The sequence below is a fragment of the Sorex araneus genome, chromosome 10 (assembly GCF_027595985.1).
Source record: "Sorex araneus isolate mSorAra2 chromosome 10, mSorAra2.pri, whole genome shotgun sequence".
NCBI lineage: Eukaryota > Metazoa > Chordata > Mammalia > Eulipotyphla > Soricidae > Sorex > Sorex araneus.
The window spans coordinates 47,370,533-47,382,664 of NC_073311.1; the positions used below are offsets into that span (position 1 = coordinate 47,370,533).

The 12,132-nt window shown below is 53.4% G+C and overlaps 1 protein-coding gene across 1 annotated transcript in view; it reads left to right on the forward strand.

Annotated features, from left to right (window-relative positions):
- Nucleotides 1-357: 357 nt before the first annotated feature.
- The window catches only part of TCP11L2 (t-complex 11 like 2), a 38,983-nt gene continuing 27,208 nt past the window's right edge, over nucleotides 358-12,132 (forward strand). Inside the window, exons 1-2 of the mRNA XM_055118513.1 lie at nucleotides 358-699; nucleotides 10,375-10,566. Coding sequence (XP_054974488.1) covers nucleotides 10,410-10,566 — 157 coding nt within the window. The 5' untranslated portion in view covers nucleotides 358-699; nucleotides 10,375-10,409. The remainder of the gene's footprint in view (nucleotides 700-10,374; nucleotides 10,567-12,132) is intronic.

Sequence of the window (12,132 nt, forward strand, 5' to 3'; positions counted from 1 at the left end):
TGCCACGCCCAGCGCGAGGCTCCTCCACCAGACACTCAGCGGCCCTCTAGGAGGCCCGACTCGCCCCCACCCCGCCTCCCGCCCCGCCCACGCCCAGTAGGCCCCGCCCACAGCGCGCCTAATCCCACGCCCAGCTCGACGCTCAGCGGCCTTCCCGGCGGCCCGTCCTGTCCCTGCCCCGCCCCCGACACGCCCACAGGCCACAGGCCCCGCCCACATCGCCTCGCTCTCCCAGCAGCGCCGCCGCCGCAGTTCCGTAAACACTTCTCGCCCCGCCCCCAGCAGCCTCCGGAGCGCCGCACTAGCCGCCCGCGGCGGGGGGGAACCGGTCGATCCCGCACATCCCGCTCAGAGCCCCCGGAGCGCCCAGCTCGCTACATCCTGGAAGAGCACTGCTTGGCGGAGCGTCCGAGGCTGTCGGTGCCCGGCCCCCAGTGCCTCCAGCGCCCTGCATTGCCCCCGCGACCCGCGCGTCCTCTGCGCACCCCCGCGGCCGGCTGCCCGGTGGTCGCGTCCTGGCTGGCTCCCCAGAGTCCCTCCCGGCCCTTTAAATACCGCGTGGGGTTGGGGGGGGGTTGGGGAGCGAGAGGTTGAGGGGTGCGGGCCTGGGGAGCTTCCCCGGGGCTGCTGCGCTGCGTGGCGAGGACACATCCACACGCCCTGACCGGGCCTCCCTCTCGGGGCTCGGCGCCCAGCTCGGTGCGTATCCATCCCCGGCGCGGGGGTGGGGGCCGGGGGTGACGGGCCCTGCGGGAGCTGCAGGGGGGAGTGGGGGGAACCCCTCGCCCCCGAGGGCAGCGGGAGACCCTCCCGGAGCGATGCAAGTCCCCTCTGCCCGCCGTCCCCTTCCTGGATGCCCGGAGCGGTGCAGTCCCCGCTCCCCGTTCCCCTTTCACCTCCCCACCCCTCCTTAATTCTCGTGTCGGCCCGCGAACCGCCGTCCCGCGTGGAAGCAAGTCTGGAGGTGGGGGGGGGTGTCGGCGAGCGGTGGCCGCAGGCTTCGGGAGCCCGGAGCGACCGAGTGGACGCGGCCCGGGCCGTTTGTTTACATCGCGCTGGGCGGGTGCCAGCGCCGGCGCGGTCCTCGGCTGCCCCGTCCCCCGGGCTCCGGGTGGGGGCACTGTCGCTGGGCGGGCTGTTTGGGTTCGGGTTGCCGGGGTTTCCGCGGCTCGGCCTCAGCTGGGCCCTCCCTCGCACCCCCCCCCCCCCGAGGGTTTGTTTTGACAGGAAACGTGCTGGCTGCGGGGAGGCACGCCCGGAGGGCGGCGGGTGGTGGTGGTGCGGGGGAGTGCAGGCTCCACCCCGTTACTCTCCGTTGTGGGGGGAGGATGGATGGGGACAGGGAGTGGGGTCTGCCTCGGGGCCGGCTGGCGGGGCGGGGTCGCAGGTGTTGCCCCTCGTTGCTCCCCGGGAGGAGGCACCGCGTGCACTTGGCGGTGGCCCGTGCACGGCCCGCTTAGGTGTGCGCCTGGGTCTTTGGAGAAACTTTCGCTGGAGAGTCTTGCCCGGCCCGGTGGCGGTTTCCTCTGCAGATGAGGGCCGTGATAGATGATGAGCGTCTGGGCCAGATAAGGGAACGGGATGGCTCGATTAGAGGCTAGGTGAGGCTGGAGACGGCGGGACTGGCCCTGCGCAACCTGGGTAACTAACGTCCTTGTAGGTTGTCTCGGTACTTGAACCTTGAAAAACAGTTGTGCACGCCATCCCCCGTGCCCCCCTCGGACCCCACGCGTCTCCATGGGCCCCTGCAGCATAGCCACACCCCGTGCTTAGTACGACCCCATCCGGAGAGCGTCCCCAGAGAACAGTGTGTGTGGGGAGGGGCGGGGAGGAGGGTCCCTTGATATGGGTCTAGGGCATTGAGGGCAGAGCGAAGCTGCACTCTCCAGTGCTGAGTTGACCCTTCTTGTCCCGCCCGCCTGAGCAAGCTGCAGTTCCCCTGCCTCCACTAGATCTTTCAGCAACCTGTCCAGGCCCTGCTGCCCTTTCCCTCTGGCCTCCGGTGCTTGCAGGTGTAGCTTTGGCAGCCCAGGGAGGTTGCCAGGCTGAAAGTGGCCCCGGGCTGGAGCGAACCAAGCCACTGCAGGATCATAGCCTCCAGGCCCCATGGCACGGTGTTGAGGGCCCCCAGCTGGTGCCCAGACAGCCGCCAGGCAGTGGAGAAGCGCTTTCCAGCGTGCTTAGAAACCTTTCTTCTCCCTGGGGCAGTGGCTGCACTTCCGCTGGACTTGGATGAGAACCTACAGTTCTCTAGCTACACATTCCCCCACCTCCCTGTCTCTGCTCAGTGTCTTAGCGCTGCTCCTTGACACCCTCCAAAGCAGCATTCTGCAGAAGACAGGGATTTCCCATCGAGGTGGGTCTCGAACCCCGACTTGCCCAGTGCTGCATCGCACGCGGTGCTGGGTGCTTGCACTTCAGCGGGGCTTGAAGGGAGCGACCTGCTAGCTGGTTGTTTTGAAACGTCTCTGTTCCTCAACACCCCCCATCCCCACCCCCCACCCAATTGCATTGGTTCTGCTGCTCAGGTTTTGCTGATAATCAGGACAAATTCATCTCTAAGTGTTGCTGGTGTTTGGCGCTGTGCTCAGTTTACCCTTCTGATAACATTTGGGTTTTTAAGGAGGGAGTTGGAGTCTTGGTTTCAGTGAAATGGCAGTAAGTGGTTGGGGGCTTTGGACACTTTGTGATGCTCTTCACCTGTGAGCAGGTGCAGTGTCCAGCGGTGATGGGAAGCAAGAGTGGTGGAGAAAGGGTGAGCTGTGCTAGGGGGTGGGGGAGGGCAGGAGCTTGGGCGTGGGGGCTCTGCTGGTGGTTTTTGTTTTGTTTTTGGCACTGCTGGGAACTCTTGGGCAAAAACACTTGCACCTCTCTGAGGTTCTCATCTGTAAAATTAGAGATGAGCAGACCCGAGGCAGCCAGGTGATAGTGAAGACTCTAGGAGTTAAATTAGCACCTGTTGTCAGACCTGTGGGTCCAAATAAGCATTGATTCCCGCCCAGCTCAGATTGTTATTGCTCTCGGTGAGCCTTAGGAGGGAGACAGATACAAAGTATTTGTTACTTCAGAGTCTGGAACTGGGAGTCTTTGCTCACAGTTTGAGTTATTTGAGTTCACGGTGCATTATTGAATTGCTTTGAAATATAGGCACTAGAAATGGGGGGGGGGGGGTTGTAGCGTCTTCCAAAGCAGCCTGATCTGTGGTAGGGACAGAAACAGCTGTGTACTGAGTGCTTCATAGGCACGTGATCCGTGTGGAAGAGACAGAGAAGGCAAAGCGGGCTGGGGAACAGGAGGGGCGTGATGCCCTCCGGGCATGACGCCCTGGGGCGCTCCTGCTGTTTTCCAGGCGGTCTTTAAGCTGGGAGAAGTCCAGAGAACTTCCTGTTGTCTGGTTTTCACTCCAATTTATGGACTAACATTTACCTCATATGCTTCTGCTGTTTTTACTTTTCTCCTTTAAACCTTTTGAGGAAAGGGGACTGCAGTGATAGCACAGCGGGTAGGGCGTTTTTGCCTTGCATGCTGCAGAGCCAGGTTCGATTCCCAGCATCCCATATGGTCCCCTGAGTACCGCCAGGAATGATTCCTGAGTGCAAAGCCAAGAGTAATCCCTGAGCATTGCCGGGTGTGACCCAAAAAGCAAAAACAAACAAACCTTTTGAGGAAAAAGTTTTCCTGTTTGAGGACTCTATTCCTCAAAGCCTATCACTATACATTCACTTAAAAAACTTAATGTCATCAGTAGATGCAAGTATTATAATTTTGATTCCTGGCATTGACCATGAGAGGTATTTTAATAGTTGCCCATTGACCCAATAAAGCCCATTATAAGATTTTCTTCCCTCCTTCAGTACAGAATCCAGTAGGATCATCTCTTGCCAAGTCTCTTTTCATCTGCAACATATATTTGGCTTTTCAAAGTGTCTGTGGCATTGGTACTTTGGTATTCAGAAATTCTTTCAATAGGAACAAAATAATAGTCTTATCTGGTAAGCACTCAGCTTAAGTACTTGACATACTTCTAACCCACAGAAATCTATAAGGGAGAGATCTCTTTGTTTTTGCAAATGATAAATACCCTGTCTCCCATCTGTAAAAATATCAGGATCGGGGCTGGAGTGATAGCACAGCGGGTAGGGCATTTGCCTTCCACGCTGCCGACCCGGGTTCAATTCCCAGCATCCCATATGGTCCCCTGAGCACGGCCAGGGATAATTCATGAGTACAGAGCCAGGAGTGACCCCTGAGCATCGCTGGGTGTGACCCAAAAAGCAAAAAAAAAAAAAAAATGTCAGGATCAAGAACCCTGGCTCAGGGTGGAGGTGGGAGAAGAGAGCGAGAGGGAGTGAGGGAGGAGAGAGGAGGAGAGAGTGAGAGCACCCTTTGGCTACTTTAGTATATTAGCTGTAGCACCTCTGGGGTTGGTCTGGGTTTCCAAACACCTCCAGGAAGGACCTCTCTGGAAAGTCTCACAAAACTCCCTCCTTAGAACCAGTGTTCTTTTTTTTTTTTTTTTTTTTGCTTTTTGGGTCACACCCAGTGATGCACAAGGGTTACTCCTGGCTCTGCACTCAGGAATTACCCCTGGCAGTGCTCAGGGGACCCTATGGGATGCTGGGAATCGAACCTGGGTCTGCCTCGTGCAAGGCAGACGCCCTACCCGCTGTGCTATCGCTCCAGCCCCCAGAACCAGTGTTCTTGACGCTTCAGGCCATGCGCACTGTATTAGGTGGGTCTCTGCTGTGGTGACCCCGAGCACAGCCATCTCAGGCAGTTCCCTGTGAAAGGAAGTAATGAAGTTCGGAGCCCTGATGGAGGTGTTCTATCACTCAAAAAATGTCAAGTGACCCCTCAGTCCAGGGTGGGACACAGGCTAGCTCCTTAGGGTCCCTCTACCCACGTCCTCCCCTCTGTCTCAGTTGACACTGTTTACACTGCTTGCCACTCATCCAGTAGTCTTGGAGTCCCTGCTGCCTCCCCTGTCACACCACTGTGGCCCTGTTACAGATGGTACAATACTCCAGTAAGGCTCTGGTTGTGCCTCTCCCAACATGGAAGCACTGTTTGGTTAGAGGCTTTACTTGAAGTTGAGCTCAGCTACGTCTGTTTTTATTGTTGTTGTTGTTTTCGCTTTTTAGGTCACACTTGGCGTTGCACAAGGGTTACTCCTGGCTCATGCACTCAGGAGTTATTCTTGATGGTGCTGGGGGACCATAGGGGATTCTGGGAATCGAACCCTGATTGGCTGTGTGCAAGGCAACCGCCCTGTCCACTGTGCTATCGCTCCAGCCCCTTAGCTACGTCTTTTTTTTTTTTTTTTTGGGTCACACCCGGCGATGCACAGGGGTTATTCCTGGCTCTGCACTCAGGAATTAATCCTGGCGGTGCTCAGGGGACCATATGGGATGCTGGGATTTGAACCCGGGTTGGCCGCTTGCAAGGCAAACGCCCCACCCACTGTGCTATTGCTCCAGCCCACCTTAGCTACATATTTAACTTGACCTTTAGCCCTGACCTTTAGCCCGTTGGGAAGCCCTCCAGGTCACATGAGATGTAGTTTTCCTGAAAACTTGTGTGAATTGCTTCAGAGTTCCAATGGTAAATGTTAACCATGGTTTAGGTTTGTGTTTGAAAAACTTATTTTTATTGCTTTGGGGACCACACCCAGAAGCTCTCGGGGTCTGTTTTCAGCGTGTTGCTTTGTTCCTTGCAGTGTGCCGAAGGACTGAACCCAGTGCTGCCATGGGCAGACCCTGTGTCCCTGCTATTTGAGCCAGCTCCCTGGCTTTCAAATTGCCTTTGAAAAAAGAAACAGCCTAGTTTCATTAGCACCACACTAAGAAAGAATCCAAAAATAGTCTTTAAAGCCGTCTAATTATCATCACTGTGTTTTGGGTCAAGTGCCTTTGTCCCCAGCTGACTTATCTAGGAACTCAAAACTGAGAAAAGCTAAGTATCGGTGCAGAGGTGCTTGTAGACCAGTGACGTCATGATGGGTAATTTGCTATGGGTTTTTTTCATTTCAAACAAGTGCAGGAGTCCTAGATGGACTACCTGTCGTATTTTCATCCCTCAAATGCTCGAAATGATGATAACAACAGCAACAATGAAAGGCAAATGAAGCTAAGAATAGCAAACATGCGCATCCTGTTTACTCTTGAAGAACTCTGCCTATGTTGACAAATTAAATCTCTCACAACCCTGTGAGTTAGATATTATTAGTTATGACTATTATGAGGAAACAGGAAATTCCATAATCCAGTAATACTGTGCATTTTGGTTTCAAAGTAAAGCTTCTGCTTGATGCATTAAAGTTTATTTTTAGTGTGATGGCTACCAACTAAATGAGTTCCTAATTTTTTTTTTTTTGAAAGCTTTAAATTTGCAATTTTATCCCCTATGCCATCAGGTTCCTCCAGAGACTTACCAGGAGGGAACTTGGTTGCACATTCTCAAGCAGCCTGATGACCACATTCAATTTCTCAGGCTTTCTAGTGTCGTCTCAATGGAACTCTGTTCATAACATTTTAGTGCTTTCTAGCTTGAAAGGGACCTTGCTGCCGTTGGCCCAGTCCGCCGAGAAACAATGAGGGGAAGATGGGAAGTTCAGTCTCCCAACAATTCCATGACACGCCCAGGCCTCGAGCCCTCAGCTTCTAATTCCTGGCTGACGTAATCCTTAAATATTTTATTTTTTGATCTTTGAACTTTGCTCTCTTGTTAAGCGCAATTAAGAAACCAGTGATGTGTGCTTCAGGAGTGGAGTTGAAAGTGAAGGTGACAGTTACGACTATAAAGTGTCTGTAAGTTCTTATGGATGATGAGATCTTTTATTCACCTTGACTTGAAAAAAAAAAAAACAAATGAAGAGAAATGAAGTGCAGGGGACACACACACACACTCACACTCACAATTGATACAGTGGAATGACTTTTAAAACATAGTGGCAGCTAATTGAAGATACATTCAGTCAAGAGTGCGACAAGGATCAAGAATCTTAATCTAATAAGGCTTAATAATAGGTTCTCTGCCTCGTGGCTAGAGCTTTAGCAGTGCCAGGCCTGCAGGTGTGGAGTAATATCAGTTTGCAAATGTTCTGGTTGAAACTGTACCAACTGGGATACCAATTCTGCTGACTCCGAGTGCATTCTTGACACATGCTTGCCACTGACACTGGCCAGGGCATGGTCCCTGCCTTATTGAGGGGAGTCAGAGGGAGCCAGACGTAGAATATAGCTTCCGGGGACCACCTGCTGGTGTGGAACTATGGAAGAGGTGCTTCAGTCACACAGCAAGGGTTACCAGGATCTCTGCACTGAGAATAGAAGGAAGGCTTCCTGGAGAAGGCAGCACTTTCCAGAAATGCCATCCATCACCGAGCACTGGCAAAGGGAAGGAAAGTAGGCGAGTTGAGTAGGACATTCTGTGTAGGATGTGGTGCTTGCTCAAAGTGGAAAGGTTAGAGCAGACCCTTCTCTTCTGTCCGCTCTCCCTTCCCCTGCTGCAGGATGGAGCAAAAGCTCTAGTCGGATGTAGTTAGCGTCAGGCAGAGGAGGCCAGTGACCCCCTGCCACAGCTCCAGGGACTCTGAGAGAAAAGGGGCGTGTGCTTGCACGCAAGCCTGGCCCTTGGCTCTGCAGAAGCAGCCTGGCGTTTTTTTCTGTATACAAGAGTGGGGGTGCTGCTCATTTGTGGAATATAGCATAATATAATGTGATACTCACACCCAGGGTCAGTAGAGACAAGGGCCAGAAAGATTACTCCACGGTTGGCAGCCTGCCTCATGAGCTGGGGGAGAAGGCAGCTGGGATAGAGAAGGGGTCACTAAGTCAGTGATGGTCGGAGGGATCACTCGGGATGGGAGATGTGTGCTGAAAGTAGACGAAGGACCAAACATGATGGCCTCTCAGTATCTGTATTACAAACCATAATGCTCAAAAGTGTAGAGGGAGAGTAAGAAGGAAATTGCCTTAGAGGCAGGGGGAGGGAGGAGGGGGGCGGGAGGGATACTGGGGACATGGGTGGTGGAAAATGCACTGGTGGAAGGCTGGGTGTTTGGACATTGTATGGCTGAAACTCAAACCTGTCTCACGGCGATTCAATTTTTTAAAAAAGTGGGAGTGCTGAAGCAGGGTGCCTTTGTCCAGGGGACAAGACAGAAGAAGGTGGTTCATGTAGACTCGGCACAAGTGGCCCGGGTTGTTGATCCTCAGATAAATGCTTATCCTGGCCTTGTCCTACCCACAGCGCCTAGTCTCTTAGCAAAGGCTGTATTCCCTCCTTTGTCCCCACCCCGCCTCTCCTTCCTTCACCCCAGTAAGGTCTTCTTTCCCCTTCTCTCCAGCAGCTGGCACTCACGCTCGGAGAGTAGGCCCTGGGCATCCACTCCTTATGCTTCCCAGTGCCCGGTGTGCGGCAGACCCTCCTAAGGACAGGGACATTGAAAACTGCAGGCGTTGCGAGGCACACACGGCATCGCCTGTAGCAGCTTTTAGAGACCAACGTACTTCATTCCGTTGGTGGGTTGGGTTTAAATAGACGCCCTGAACACTGTTCTTTTTTTTTTTTTTTTTTTGCTTTTTGGGTCACACCCAGCAATGCACAGGGGTCACTCCTGGCTCATGCACTCAGGAATCACTCCTGGCGGTGCTCAGGGCACCATATGGGATGCTGGGATTTGAATCCGGGTCGGCTATGTGCAAGGCAAATGCCCTACCCGCTGTGCTATCACTCCAGCCCCCCGCCCCCAACACTGTTCTGACTCTGCTGGACGCCACATTCTCGGGGCCCTTGCCTGGCCGGGGCCCTGGGCATAGGCCTGAGTCTCCCCCTTTCTCTCTGATGATCGGCCCAGCTTTCCTGCCCTTTCTTGGAAGGCCGTTTGATGTCCATAAATGACACTGGACTTGGTGTGAAACTGGTTTTGTGTCATTGGATATCTTGTCCCTTGGAGTCCATCCTGCGCTCTCCCTACCCATCTGTGAAGGAGGGTCTCTGCTGCCTGTGTGTTTATTGGGTGGCAGTGGGGACTTTGGAAACAGTCACCTACCGACTAAATACCCAGCCTTGCCGCTCATGCCAGGGCCGCTTGCAGGAGATGGAGCCCCGAAGGATGTGCCAGGGAGCGGTGTGCAAGGGCACCGGGCCCCCGAGGCTGGTTCTCAGTCACGGGACTAGAATGGCTGCCACACGAGGTGCGAGTGCTTCCAGGAGCCGCGTCCTATCGCCTCTGTCAGCTGCCCCCTGAAGTTAGTCTCCAGCCCCGTTTTCTTGAAGAGATAGGTGGTTAAGTGGCTTCCTCCTGCCACAGGAGAGAAAACAGACAGGCAGAAGGTGCTGGTGGCAAAGCCCACTCTGCCCTCATCTCCCGCCCCTTTAGCATCCCAGGAGGAAGAAGAGCGTCTATGCTTGCTTGCTTTTTTAAAAAAAAAAAATTATTTATTTTTTGGTTTTTGCCATGTATCCTGTACTTTTATTCTTTTTTTTCTTTTTTGATTGAATCATCGTGAGATACAGTTACAAAGCTTCATGATTGGGTTTCAGTCCTACAATGTTTCCAACACCCGTCCCTCCACCAGTGCACATTTCCCACCACCCATATCCCCCATATCCTTCTGCCAACCACCTCCTCTGCCCAAGCCTGCCTCTGTGGCAGGCACTTTTATTCTTTGTCTTTCTCTCTCTCAAGTAAGAGAGATACCCAAAAATACCTTTTGGGTATTATGGTTTGCAATTTCAGGTACTGAGAGGCCATCATGTCTGGTCCTTAGTCTACTTTCAGCACACATCTGCCATACTGAGCGATTCCTCCAATCATCAGTGACTTAGTGATCCCTTCACTATCCCAGCTGCCTTCTCCCCCAGCTCCTGAGACAGGCTTTCAACCATGGACCAATCCTCCTGGCCCTTGTCTCTGCTAATAGTCTCATACTTTTTAATTTTTTTCTTCTGCTCTTTGGGTCACACCCAGCAATACACAGGGGTTACTCCTGGCTCTGCACTCGGGAATTACCCCTGGCGGTGCTCAGGGGACCATATGGGATGCTGGGATTTGAACCCAGGTTGGCTGCGTGCAAGGCAAACGCCCTACCCGCTGTGCTATTGCTCCAGACCCTCTTTTTTTTTTTTTTTTTTAAAGAGACTCTGGTACTGCCGAGAGCTGCTCTGCACCCTATAGGCGTGGAACCCCTTCTCCTCGGGAGAGCCTTTCCCGAAGGCCTCGCGCTAGTGTGGGTTGGGCTGGGGGGTGCTGGGAAGCAGGACGCAGCCCGCTGGGGCCCACTCCAGCGCGGGGACCCCTGCAGACATGGCCCTTGGTGCCAGCCCTGAGTGTGCCGCAGGGTGTTGACGCGGGGTCTCTCTGTCTGACAGGTCCTTCCTCTGTACCCACACCCGAGGGACGCGACATGCCCTTCAACGGCGAGAAGCAGTGCCTGGGCGAGGACCAGCCCAGTGATTCCGACTCCTCGCAGTTCCTGGAGAGCCTGGCTTCCCTCAGTGACTCCGAGTGCTCCGGCCAGGGCTTTGCCAGCGACCCCTCCAGCAAATCCAGCTCTCCTACTTGTAAGTTGGGAGGGGATCAGGGCTGGGGCGGGGCGGGGCAGGGGGAGGGTCCCAGCTAGTCCACGGTGCCCCCTACCCTCCGGCTTAGATCTCTCCAAATAGCACGTGGCGTCCAGGGACTCACTCATAGTGCTCTGTGGGGTAGTCACCAAAATGTGCAGCTCACCCCATTTTTCCTTGCCTCTGGTGGTCATTTTTGTGGACTTCTTTCAAGCATACACTCCAACCAGTCTTTCCTAATCACTTCTGGTTCACATGGAAGGAAACTTGCCCCAAGTTTAAGGGTCAGGCAGGAAATAAAGGTTTCCTGATGGTTTCAAAACCTCTTTTGCACATCAGCCCCGGAAGGTGCCCGCAAAGAGAATTGCTCCATGCCTGGGCTGGGAGCAGGGGCTGGGGTGGGGTGGGTGGGTCGGTGTGTAGGAAACAGGTGAATGACCAGCTTCCTTTTTCCGGATACAGAAGCTAAAGATGCATAAAGTGGGTATGCTTGTCTTTTTTTTTGTTTGTTTTTTTCTGGGCCAAACCTGGCAGTGCTCAGGGCTTACTCCTACGTCTGTGCTCAGGGATCACTCCCGATGGGGCTCAGGGGTGGCATTTGAGTGCTGGGAATGGACCCCGGGTCACCTGTGTGCAAGACAGGAGCCCTACCTATTGTACTATTGTTTTGGCCCTGTTTCTGTTTATATATATATATATATTATTTTCACTGTCACTGTCATCCTACTGCTCATCGATTTGCTCGAGCAGGCACCAATAATGTCTCCATTGTGAGACTTGCTGTTACTGTTTTTGGCATATCAAATACGCCATGGGTAGCTTGCCAGGCTCTGCCATGCGGGTGGGATACTCTCGGTAGCTTGCCAGGCTCTCCGAGAGGGGCAGAGGAATCGAACCCGGGTTGGCCGCGTGCAAGGCAAACGCCCTACTCGCTGGGCTATTGCTCCAACCTTATTTTATTTTATTTTATTTTATTTGCTTTTTTGGGTCACACCTCCTGACTTTGCACTCAGGAGTTACTCCTGTTGGTGCTTTAGGGACTATATGGGATGTCGGGGATTGAACCTGGGTCGACTGCATGCAAGGCAAACACCCTCCCTGCTGTACTATTGCTCCAGCCCCCTATATTGGCCTTTTAGATAGGAAATTGAACACTTAAACTGACAAATCAGAGAAGCAGCTAATATTTGGTGTGGTGACATGTAGGCTCCACAAGAAAGTCTGCTCCTATCTGTCTTTCTGGTTGGGGGACCACACTCAACACTGCTCACTGCCTGTTCTTGGCTCTCTTCCTCAGGGCAATCGGCCCTGGCCAAGTGCAAGGTAAATGCCTTGATCCCTGTTCCTGTCTCCCCAGCCCCCTTATTTACTTATTTGCAATGTACGCGTTCTTGGTCTAAGAATTTGGAAAGTCAAAAGTATAAAGAAAAGAAAATATTGCCTATAATATCATCCACAGATGGCAGCTGCTAGCACTTAGTCATAATATCACTTTTCACAGGACGTGTGTATGTGTATAGTCTTTCACTTAGTGTTATAACTACAATGTTTACTCATGATAAAATA